At 35.9% G+C, this 12,917-nt stretch overlaps 1 protein-coding gene and 1 long non-coding RNA gene across 3 annotated transcripts in view; one reads left to right on the plus strand and one right to left on the minus strand.

The window, feature by feature from the left end:
• LOC128029265 (serine/threonine-protein kinase ULK2) overlaps positions 1-6,509 on the minus strand; it is a 30,337-nt gene extending 23,828 nt beyond the window's left edge. The window contains exons 1-3 of one of the 2 annotated variants that reach the window (XM_052616924.1): positions 5,462-6,509; positions 3,096-3,188; positions 2,908-2,949 (exon numbers count right to left, since the gene is read on the minus strand). In XM_052616924.1, the coding sequence (XP_052472884.1) occupies positions 2,908-2,949; positions 3,096-3,188; positions 5,462-5,551 (225 nt within the window). In that variant the 5' untranslated portion in view covers positions 5,552-6,509. The remainder of the gene's footprint in view (positions 1-2,907; positions 2,950-3,095; positions 3,189-5,461) is intronic. The other variant, XM_052616926.1, reaches the window with a different exon arrangement.
• Positions 6,510-8,797: 2,288 nt separating this feature from the next.
• LOC128028626 (uncharacterized) lies at positions 8,798-9,722 on the plus strand. Its single transcript, XR_008187181.1, has 2 exons — positions 8,798-9,140; positions 9,535-9,722. It is a non-coding gene; the product is annotated as an uncharacterized LOC128028626 (long non-coding RNA).
• Positions 9,723-12,917: the final 3,195 nt, after the last annotated feature.

The raw sequence follows: 12,917 nt of genomic DNA on the forward strand, positions 1-12,917 counted from the left end.
TGTATAAAAAAATCTTTAACACTTTACAATAATTTTCTATTTATTAAACTATTTAACTACATTATTTAACATTTACTATTACTAAACTGCACCTCTACAACATTTTTCATTTCAACTTTTAGACATATAGCCATCATTGTTGAAATCAAAAGTTGTACAGTATTTGTTAAAATAGTTAATGCACTGTAAAGTAACATTACCAAACAAAGAGCAGCTGTGTTTTTATAAACTAAGATAAACAAAGGTTAATAAATATAGTAACAAAAGTATTGCTCGTGGTAAGCTCATGTTAGTTAATATGTTAACAATTAGGGCTGTGCAAAAAATCGAAAGCAATTTTCATGTACATCTCATCAGTAAAGACGCTCCTGTAATTAGGAGTATATCTCCAGCACGTGTGTTCAGATCAGGGTTGCCAGGTTTTCACAACAAATCCTGCCCAGTTGCTTCTCAAAACTAGCCCAATCCCGCTTCCAGAAGGTTCCCTGATAAAACATTGCTTCCCGGGGTTAAAATATAAGTTTTTTAGCAGGGTTGCCTTGGTAAAATTCGCATTTTAGGGGCTAAATATCACGTTATTTGTATTGGGGTCGCTGTGACCCGCGGACATGAAAAACAACCACCACAGACTTGGCAACACTGGTTGGCATTTACTACACAGAGCCGTAATTCACTGACAATCTACACAAAATCGATGTTCAAATCGCACCACCTGCCGCTCCACCTGAACCAGTGTTGCCAAGTCTGCGGTTGTTTTTCATGTCCGCGGTTTGATGCAATCCCAATACCAATAACGTGATATTTATCCCCTAAAATGCTAATTTTACCAGGGAAACCCTTCCCAAAAATTTTTATTTTAACCCCGGGAAGCAATTTCTATCGGGAACCTCCCGGAAACGCGATTGGGCTAGTTTTGGACTAGTTTTAAGAAGCAACTGGGCAGGATTTGTTGTGAAAACCTGGCAACCCTGATCTGAACGCACAGGCTGGGGATATACTTCTAATTACAGGAGCGTCTTTACTGATGAGAGGTGCATGAAAATCGCATTCGATTTTTTTGCACAGCCCTATTAACAATTCAAACCATATCCTAAAGTTACAAACAAATAATTTACTCTAATTTAAATAATACTCTGATGTTTAAATCATTTAAAATGAGAATGTAAGTGTGCTCACCCCATTTTTGTTTTTAAGAATAAATTAGATTAGATTTCATATCGCAACATATATCACAGAAAAATAAAATATCGCAATCATTTTTTCCCAATATCGTTTCAGCCCTAAAATGCATCTACGTGTATATAGGTAAAATAATGATTATTGCATATTTATACTGAGATTTAAATCATTGCATCATATAATGCTCACTTAACATTTAAAAACACTGATAATTAAATACAACTTTTAATTGTGATCGTGCAGCAGAATTCTTGCAGCATTTATTTAAGCTCCTATGTGTGCTTGCATTGCCATATGGATTGTATACGCATTTCAGAACAATATGAGTATGTAGTTCTCTTGGCCGCATATCATTTCTGATCTAAAAACTATTTAAATGCCTCTCTCCCATGTGAGTTTTTGATTCAGATATCTGTGTCATTTCCTGGCAGAGTAACAGCTGAAATATGGTGGGGTGGAATGACTTGAATCTTCCAGGGTAAATGAAGATGAACCGACCGCATGATTTAGAAAGCAGGAGAGAGCAGGAAGCAGATCTCAGTGCTGCACAAATGTATTTATGGTCGCCTAAATGAATGAGCGACACTGCATGTGAGTTTCCAAAAACAGCTGATAAACAGCTACAGTACGTCAACACTGACCCCTACTTCTCCATTTCAAAACAGGGAGGAAAAACACACCTCGGGCCAAGTGGGGCAGCCATTGGTGTTGTCACAGCTGAGACAAAATGCTAGAACTTCTCACTACAAATATAAAAAGTCTTACTATGGAGATAAACAGTGTATCTCCACAAAAGATCAGTGAGGAGAAGGTAAACAGATTGTAGTGCACTCAGACCTATCTGCCATTGCAGAAGAGATAGATTACACATGAAAACACTCTTCTACTCGAGTGTCTTCCTGGAGTGGACCAAAAATCTTGCAGTGTTCAGCACAAAAACTGATGCTTTACCGAAAGATGAGGGGTCCTGCAGGTCTGTGTCGGGATGGACACGTGGGAAGAGCAAGATATTTAACGACTCTCTTCACTATACTGGGAAGCATTACATGTCAAAGATGTATAGGTGACTGAATCATAACAGCTACAATTAAACCCACAGCTTTTCGCCCTTGATCCTGCCATAGACGTCAACGTCCTTTCAGAACAGTGCCTGCTCTGTCAGCCGAGGGGTTGGGCCAATGAAATGGCGCTTAAACAGCCCACACTACTCCAGAGGAGGCAAACCCTCCCCTCTATATTAGCCAGCTGGTGGGATGCAAAAAGTAGGAAGGCTGGGTATTGATGGATTAATTAGCTTTCTAACAAAACGGGCTGACTTCTGACATTTCCCGCATAGTATGCAACGTCCAGCCCTAAGGATGCTGAGAAACGATCTTATTTCTTTCTGGCCAGTGACATTGTCCTCTAATGTGCATTTATGCTTGCATTAATATTTATATAATTACAATTAACATCCGCTCTAATAACATTAAAGCATTAGAGAAAAATGTGTGTGATATTCTCAAATTGGGCTCATGCAATGTACAGCGAGGCTTCGTCTAGGATAGGTCGTGTGACTAGTCATGTGAGTGGTGGTGTTATGTAAGAACTGGGCCAGTCCCGCCGGCCCTCACAGCTCTTAGTGGATAGTAGCACAGCACTAACAGCTCTAGGGATCTCTGCTCAGAGTTAGTGGGGACCAAGCATTCAGAGATATATATAGCAATAGATGAGTAAAAGCGCCATTACCTGGACATCATAGAGCGCCACAATGTTCTCATGTTGGAGTTCCTGAAAGCAAAAACATAAACGCTGTCTAGAAATATTGTGGCATTATAACAAGTAGTATAATAATAAAATAAATATGAATATACATAATATAAAAACTTTAAATATTGCAAATATATTCAATAATAATCGTAAAAGTAACAACTCACCTTTAAAATTTTGATTTCTTTGCCAAGCAGAATCTGAGATTTGGAGAGATTCTTTTTGTTAATACTCTTGATGGCGATCTCCCAATCAGTCTTCTGCAAATATTAGACAAAGAGAGCAATTACCATTAGGTGGGATGGCAGAGGGGTGCGCATTTGAGTTGAAATATCTGACTGTTTATCCCTGTATGTGGGAGTCTTACTGTAGGTTGAAGACATACTAACATGTTTCAAAAGGCCATTCTTTTAAGCATGCTGCATTCATTCTGCATCTATTTGTGAAGTTGTGACCTGGAGTATAATGGGGATTTTAGCCTTTGGGAGAGGCACTTGTATAAGGTGGGATTCCTTAGGGCCACACACCAGTTTAAAGAAACTGAGTCCCCAACGCAAAGTGGAAATCCATGAATAGAACGATGCTTTTCATGCAAATGTAGGTTAATAGGAGATGTTCCTGCGGCACACTGTGCCGTGACCAAGTGCAGCAGCATGCAAGAGCGGCTGCGTTCATCTCGCCTCGCTGAAAACCAACTCAGCCAAGCGTGGTGAAGGCAACCCAGAGAAAATATTGTTGGCTTCTATACTGACGCTATTAAATATGACCATTCAGAGTCTCTGCTTTTAATATCACATCTAATCAAGGAATGAGAGACTGAAAGCACAACATAAAATGTCCTATATATGCAGCTAATTTACAGCTGAATTAAAAACTGTGTACGTCTTCATTTCTGGCTGAAAAGCATCAAAATGTGATTATTTTTAGGGGGGGGGGGTTCTTTTCTATATATACCCTTTGTATGTCTTGTGTCATTCTGCATGTTTGACATCATAAAATGCATCAATCAGCGATCATAAGCATGTGTGATGATGAACACAGTAATATGTTTGTAGGTTGAAAATAAGTGGGATTATTGAGTCACCTCCTTTGGATGAGGTAGGTGAGCATAAATATGTATCAGATTACTCCTGCTACATATTGTACTACATACTGTGTGCATACACTGAGCATTTCCACACACAAAAAAAACAGTATATGCAGCATGCAGAGATAACCAACTGTAATGATCTACAGATGCACAATAAATCATTGACCATAGAGGTATGGGTCAATATTAGCCATTGATCTGATTAGACTATGTTTCAACAGAACTGAACAGTTAGCCTTTTTTTTAAACTGTACAGAGCTTCTCTCTGTTGACATCTGTTGGACTTCTCTAAAACCAAAGACTCTGAATCAAATCCCCACAGTTAACAGTATCTACTCCAGCTTGTGATTTCAAGACACTTGTTTACAAGACATAGCACTCATCCCAATAGTTTTGAGTTCATTTTACTATTAAAATACTTGCTAGATAGGATAATTAAAATTATTAAAAGATTCTAATCACTATTGGACTAGTAATTTAATTAACACTCACATCAATATACTAGTTAGTTTAATGCAATAATGTTTAAGAAGCTTGCCTTTTATTAATAGCATCCAGCCAGTGTGTTTTGTGCATTTAGGAAGTGTCTAAATCATGCACAAACATCCAGAATAAAATGTTTGTCCTGTCCCTCCACCCAAATCTTTTTTTCTTTTCTTTTTTTTTTCAGAATGATAAAGTATACTATTACAAATACTATTCTAAATCATTCCAAAGCATCACGAGACACGAAGAACATTAAAGGTTACATTCATATCAATGAAATTAAAGAACATTTGAATCACACATTAAAGGAAAAAAAATACATAACAGAAAGGGGTATACATGTATAATTAAAATAAAGAAGAGAAATCTAATTCTTTGACGATGTCCATAGTTCTTCTTGCTTTGCGGTTTTAAAGTCCTTTCTGTGTTATAGTAAATCTTCATGTTCATGGTAGATGTTGGGTATCCTTTCAGACCATTTGCATTTATGTATGTAAAACTTACCAAGTAATAATATAAGATTTAACATAAAACTGTGACTTTTGTCTATATGTTTTTTGTCATAATAATAATAATAATAAATTAAAAAAAAAAACTCCACCCAAAGCTAGAAGTAGACCGGTCAGTCCTATTGACGTCAGACGGCTTATACACGGAGGCTGTTTTATGAATGAATGACTCCAGCAGTATGTGACCTATTCTACCACACGTTACATAAAAACAACCCACGCTTTCTAATCAAGAACATTTATGATCGAGAGATCTCAAGTAAGATGTGCAAAAGCACAATGCATGCACTACACAAATCGACATATTAATATGTGTTTAATCCATGTAAATTAGTTTAACTGGGATGCAAATAGGATAAACTAGATGCATTTAACATGCATGGCGCAGATTAGCAGTGAATAATGATGCTCAGCCGCAGGGGCTCGAGCCAGTCATGTGATTATTTACCTTTTTATGTCTTCCCTTGAAAACGACCGCAAAGGCTCCGTGTCCGACGAGGTCTTTTCGGCTGTATTCAAAGTCTCCCACGGTCTCCATTTTTTGGCAGGTGTCCGGTGATACACAACAGCTTGTGATGGAGAGGCTGTCAGGGACAAGTTCATCAAACTCTCGTGAATCCAGACGACAGTCTGTCCGAAAACCCTGTCATCGCCAAATTATCAGGCGATTTAACACACTTGAGAGTTTTCTAACAGCTGCTTGACTTAAAACCAAGGCGGAGTCAGAATCAAAACAAAGGAATGGCTAAGTGTGAAGTTTATTAGCTAACGTTAGATGCGCAGGATGCACCTAACTAGTTCCGCTGTCGCTCTCAGGCTCAGTTAACAAGGCATTTCGCAAAATTGCTAGATGAAATAGCAAGTAATCAAACTCAAACATATATCGTTCCCAAGCCACATGATGTCAGTTCAGTCTGAAAGGAAAGAAAGAGGTTGCAAACACCCTCTCTCCTACTGTTTCTCGTTAACTCAATAACGGCGCGGTGGGTCATTGAGTCTCCCATCGCGAGCTTGGCTAAAACGACAGCCAGAGAAGACCCAGCAGTATTTACAATTACAACACAGCAGGTAAATCGTAATAAATAATATCTAGAAGTGTTCTACGTTACATCTGTGTTATATAGACACGCGGTGCTGCTTATCTAATGGCAGGTTGGCTCATAAAAAATAAGAACGCGATCCAGCACCGTTCCGATGCGTTTAATGCAATAGTCATCTGTCCTTCTGCAAAAATATGGTACTCTCCTTCAAGCCCATATGATGGCTGGGTACACCATTTCTTCAGTTCAGCCCTCTGTCCTGCTTTCGATCTCGCGGGACATTGCAGCAAAACATCAGTGGATCACTTTTAAGAAACGCAGGAAAAGACGTTAAAAGTACGATCCGTTATGTGAAGGGGATTTAACGTTTATCTTCAGTTAGTTCGGAGAAGTTGACCATTATCGCAGCTTGCTGCATTACAATGACAGACCTCTCACAGGAGAAGCGCATCATAACGTGTTCCTCCGCGCGGGCGAGTGCGTCGCCCTCTTCCGCGAAAGATAGTCCCGCTCACAACACAAACCTTATAAGCTCTGCAAAACGTTACAAAAATGACCATTTAACATTTTCCACCACAATGCCGTTTCAATAAGCAATTACGAAAGAAATAAAGACAATTACATAATTGATTACATAATTTAGTTTTAATAGCACAAAAACAATATGACAGCTCTTGGTGCGTCCCCTGGCGGCGGGTGCCTGTATGAACACGCAAACAGAAACGAGATTGTTTACTCTTGTCAATAATAATGCCTCACTGGCATCCTCTGGTGGTAAAACAAACTGCAAAGATGTATTTGCAAACGCATCTTTAGTATTTTGGTCGTTTTTCATTTCAAATATCTAAACATTCTTCAATCGAGATACATTTAAAAGATATTAGGTCATTTGTATATGAAAACAAGACATAAATACAGAGTAAATAATTTTGGTAGAGCAGCATCCTCAGAAGTTTTGATTGCAAGATATATACCGTATAGGACAATGCTGTAAATAATAGCATACATGACTGCTGTTATTGCTAAAATGCCACATACTGAGTGACTCATGTCTCAACATGCCTTTCACATATGCACGAGAGGCATCAAACTAAAATATTAATGGGGTGAGGTTTGTGACACGAGTGGGTCCTTTTCTAGTGTCACTTTATGGTCACTCAGTGTTGGAGAACAGCATGATTGTGGCTGTCAGTTTCCATTGGCTGTTGTGGTCAAGAATTCCTTTTGTGATTTAATGGGAATTCTGGCCTACCTCTTAAATGCAATAATTCATAAACAAGTCTCTCGTTGATACTATAAAGGCTGTACTGTATCATATTTGATTCTCACATTTCATAGTCCAAATAAATTACTAACAAAATCAAAGCTTTGCTGAAAAACCTTTTCTACCCAATCTACATGCCTTGTGTTGTCTGACTGATAATTTATACTTTTTGATCAAGTAACAGGCCTATCAAATGTCTTCCTTTAGGTTGTGTGCATGCATATTTTTGCCATGAAATCTTTACTTATTTTTATTAAGTAAAGATAAGAATAACTTAAATAATTTTAGTAATATTTCTAGATAACCACATTGTACTGAAGCACCGTTTACTTGATTATTCACACATCATTTTCATTTTAGAGAGATCATGTTATGAATATCAAATACAATCAGGCTTTGAGAAAGGTTTATTTGTTTAGTTTATCTCTCTGTTTTGCCCCTGCCATAAAAACAGCAGAGACTTCATAATAAAACTAAACATTTAAATATCATCTTACTAAGTATATTTTTTGGAGATACAGAGTGACTGGGAAACTTATATTTATATGCATTTTATGTAAGTAGTATGATACTGATATTAAAATCTCACTGATTTACAATACAAGCTATCAGAATTTAATGTAACTTTTTTGCCAGTTCAATGTAAACATCAGCAATTGCCACAAATCCCATATTTTTGCACTGTTTGGGGCTCTCAATTAAATAGACGTGTTTTTTTTTTTTTAACTCCTATGAATGATATCCAAATTCTCCTATCGTACTATATGAGCCACAAAGCCTGATCTAATATGATTCTCAACAAATGTCTAAAAACAAAAGTTTGCATATTTTGTCTAAAGATTCAATAAACTGAGTTGAGATCAAAATATGGTACAGGTAAGTATCTTGAGACGTGAATACATAAAGGTAATAACCAAATAATAAACATGATGTTACTTATGCCATGTCTAAAAACAATTTTACTTTTTTTTTTTGTAGTTAATATAGCCATTTCGTCGCTACATAATCCAGCATAAGCAGGTTCCTCTGTTTCTAGTGCAATTATGTTATAATATTAATAAAAATATCTAACTGATTTACTGCTGATATCAATTGTTGTTTACAATGAGCCTCAACATTCTATGTCAGTAACAGCAGCTTGAGTTCAAACTGATGATATATGTGGAAGTCATCAATGGATTGATGGAAACAACGATTCAAACATAACAAGGAAAGTGAAGGTCTAACTAATATTAGTAAATATTATATATTGGAATATGTAGAGCTTTGGCTTCAATTTATAATAAATCAATTAAAATATTTATTTTTATTCTTCGAGATCATCAGCATCAGACATTTTTTTAAGTGCTGAAAAAGGATATATGTAGAAATGCAACAAATCGGTTTTAAAAGATATTTGATATTTCTACCTGCTGATTACACTTAGTCCAGTAGGTGGCAATGTAGTACATCAATGTAGTATCTCCGGTTCTCCGCCATTGAACACAAAAGAAGAAGACCAATGAATGACACCGACGCAGATTGATCGTGTGAAGTTATGTTTAAGTCTTTGATTTCAGAACTGTAATCTGTCTGTTTCATACATTCGAAAGCTGTCTTTTATTCAGCAGCTTTGCACCATCACAATCTTGCCAATTCATATTCCCCTAAAAGCATGTGGGTTTACTTGAGTTGTAAATACAGTTTCCTACAAACTATGTACTTTAGAAAAATTGTATTCCAGTAAAGTAAATCTTTCCCAAACTTACAAATGATGTGCAATTACTCTAGTACTTTACACCCCTGGACTTCAGCTATCAAAAGAGACTAGGCAAATCTTTCAGGTAACCCTGCTGAAAATAACAGCATATGCTGGTTAGGAATGTTTTGACACTGTGATGCTGATTTATGCTGGTCCTTTGCCAGCACATGACCAGCATAAACCAGCATCCCTAGAATATGCTGGGGGAGGGTTTCAAAAGAGAAATTTCATAAGAATGCCTAATGTCATAAACGTACAGATATTTCAGAAGGTAGTACATGTTTATAAATATGCCTGCTGCACTGAATTAAAATGGCATTTTTACAGTTGTTCTCCTTAGTTTGTATAACCTGCTCAACTTTTAGACTCACAGTCTAGACTGAATGTCTTGGGACATTGTCATTCTTAAAATATAATTTTCATTTTACCTGCTTAACTAATTTTTTTATTTGTTTCATCTCCGTTCATGTGTTTAGGAGATGTATCAAGTGGTGTCAGGAAGGGTTTCAGAGACCCAGGAGCTGCTGAAGAAGCATTTCGACCAAATCTTCTACACTGGGAGCAGCGTGGCAAGGAAACCTATTGGCTCTGTTTTTTCCTCTGTTAAAACTTTGTATTATTATTATTAACGATTTTTGGAAGGCAAAATAAAAGAAAGATTTAAGTTTCAGTGTCCAAGTTAAGTTTTTTTCTTCTTCTTCTTTTTAGGCTAATGTTAACTGAAACCAGCAGTGGAGGAGTGACTGTTAATGATGTCTTGATGCATTACACTATCGATACCTTACCTTTTGGAGGTGTAGGTAAGCCAACAAATAAGAGATAAAGACACTCAGGACAAGTAATGGTAATGATGAATTTGCACCTTTTCAACTTTTAAATTAGAAACTATTACACAAATATTATTAGAAATCACTTCAAATTAATCAGGATGCCGTAATAATGTTATATACATCCAAATGAATGTCTCATTAAAATTAAATAAGATGATATATTTCATTTTATATATATTAAACTCTATATGTATATTAGAATATCCAGCTCTTAAATGAATATATAAAATGATATATCATCATGTGACACACAGCAGCCACAAAAGCACAATTTTTTATATTAAATAATGTATTTATTTATTTTATATTAAAATAATGTAAATAATTTTGGATTTAATTTTATAGGTATCAGTTTCAAAATTATCGTTGATATTACAATATCCTGATACATTTTGATTCCGTTTTAAATTCATATCTACAACTGCCTTCAATATCCAGCAGATGGAGCTCTCTTATAATTTTACATCTCTTATAAACTCTGGATGTCTGCACCTTCATCAGTAAGATGTTGGCTTAGTTAAATCAATAAAATAAAATGTTATTATTAGTGATTATTAGTCCTGCTCAAAACCTAATACTGTACCTTAAATATAATCATAATAAACCTATTCGCTGTGGCGAAATGTCAAACCCCCTTCCTCAGCCAATAAAGTTTATTACACTTTCTATGTAAAATCTTTTTTTGTTGTTGTTGTTGAAGGAATTAGCTAAAACTAGTTTAATTGTATTAGTATTTTAACACAATATTGTGTTTGATGTGACATATCTTTCCAGGCATCTGTCTGTCAAAAAGCCAACACATATTCCTCAAGCTCAATACACTAGTCAGGCAAAATGTTGATATATCATGATAACTTCTCCTAACTGACAGAAATTAGTATTTCTCAGTTAATAAAACTATTATTGCTGTTTATGAATGTAAAGATTAACTAAATGCTACTGAAATTATAATAGTTTGACAGTAGGGTCTACAGTTTTTAGCAGGGTTCACCACATTCCATGATAGATTCCATGCATTACTTGCTGAAGGGGCGTTCACACAGACAGCCATTGAATTGTTAGAGGTCATCAACTCGCTGTACTGTTGCTAGTATGCATTCCTGCCTGACTGCTCTATCCAGTGATATGTGTGCGTGCTCATTGGGAGTCACTTTGTCTCATAACTGCACATTCACATAAACTTCAACTTGCATCACTAAAGGTTTTTTAAGAAGCTTGAACATGAAGCCAGTGTTAATTCAACTTTCCATTTATCAAAGAATCGTGTAAAATATTGTATAATGGTTTCCCCTATTTTCAACATTATTAATGTTTCAGATGTTTCAAATCATCATATCAGAATGATTTCTGAAGGATCATGTGACACTAAAGACTGCAGTAATGATGCTGAAAATTCAGCTTTGCTAGCACAGGAATAAATGATATTTTATAACATATTAAAATAGAAAACAGTTATTTGAAACTGTGGTAGTTCTGGATATTGCCGTTTTTACTATTTTTTTGAGCAAATAAATGCAGCTTTGGTGAGCAGAGGAAGTTTCTTTAAAAACATAAAAAAATCAATCCTAAACTTTTGAATGATAGTGTATACGTGAATAAGGAAAAACACACAAATGATACTGTAACTAGACCAGCATGAATACATTATTTTATTTTAAATTAATATCATAACTGCATGCTTTCCAATGTAAAATCCTCATCTAGTCGCTATGTTTCAGCAATCATGTGTCCCTCTGGATCTGTATCACTTTCTGTCATCTGTCCTCTCATCTAGTCTGTGTAAAAAAGAAAGAAAGAAAGAAATTGAAGGCAAATCTCTCCTCAATCTCAAGGCTCCAGTGTTTCAGTTTCTATGGAAACACATTAACCCCTAACCTTGGCATGTAAGGTGGCTATGAATGTGAGCACTAAGTGACCGCTCCTCCTACTCCATGCATGCTTTTTTTCCATTCTCATACACTTTTACCCTCTGTGTTTGCTTTCTTATCTCCGGCAACAGATTGTTGGGAACCATATAACCAATCGACTAGCCCTAAATGTAAAATCTTGTATTTATTATCAAACAAGTTCAACTGACCTTTGACATCCCAGAAATTGCAGTTGCTACTTAACAGGCTGTCCATCAGGTTCCCAGATTTTACATTGGACATAATGTACATCTAAATCTGAACATGTAGACGAGAAAACAATAAATCAAAAGCACAGAAAAAAATGCTGTTCTATTTATGCATTGTAGCTTCAATAGTTCACAACAAAATGTAAATGTGCTAAAACTATTGTTACTCTCAGGCCATTGAAGATGTATGAGTTTGTTTTCTTATTGGAAAAGATTTAGAGAATTGTAGAAATGTAGCATCATAAACAGCTGATAAAAACCCATGAATCCACAAGTATTCCACACAACTTCGATCCATCAATTAATGTCTTGTGACACAAAAAAGCTGCATGTTTGTAATAAATCCATCAAGACATTATTAACTTGAAACAAGTCCTATATCCATAATATAAAACTTGTGTCATTTGAATCAGGAAAGAAATATGCACAGATCAAATATCATTTATAAGCAAAAAATGTCCAAAAAAGTTCTATAGAAATATGTTGGTGATGTGAGAGGATGACAGGGGATGGACTTTATCACTGGAGGAAGCATTATTTATTATGGATTCACATTTTGGCCAAAATTGACAATTTAAATGAATTAATTATGTCTTTGTTTCTTATGCTTTTTTTTGCTTCACAAAACATTAATTGATGGACTGGAGTCCATCATGCAGTAGACTTTTACTTGTGGATTATTGAAATGTTTTTATCAGCTGTCTGAACTCTCATACTGACGGCACCCATTCACTGCAGAGGATCCATTGTTGAACAAGTGATGTAATGCTAAAATTCTCCAGATCCGGTCAGATAAAGAAACAAACTCATCTACATCAGAACTCATCATGTTGGCCTCAGCATGAAAAAATTAGAACAGTGCTCTATTGTGCATGTACACATATCATTTCCCTCATTTAATACACCTTTGCTG

The sequence above is a fragment of the Carassius gibelio genome, chromosome A15, assembly GCF_023724105.1.
Source record: "Carassius gibelio isolate Cgi1373 ecotype wild population from Czech Republic chromosome A15, carGib1.2-hapl.c, whole genome shotgun sequence".
NCBI classification, from domain to species: Eukaryota; Metazoa; Chordata; class Actinopteri; order Cypriniformes; family Cyprinidae; genus Carassius; species Carassius gibelio.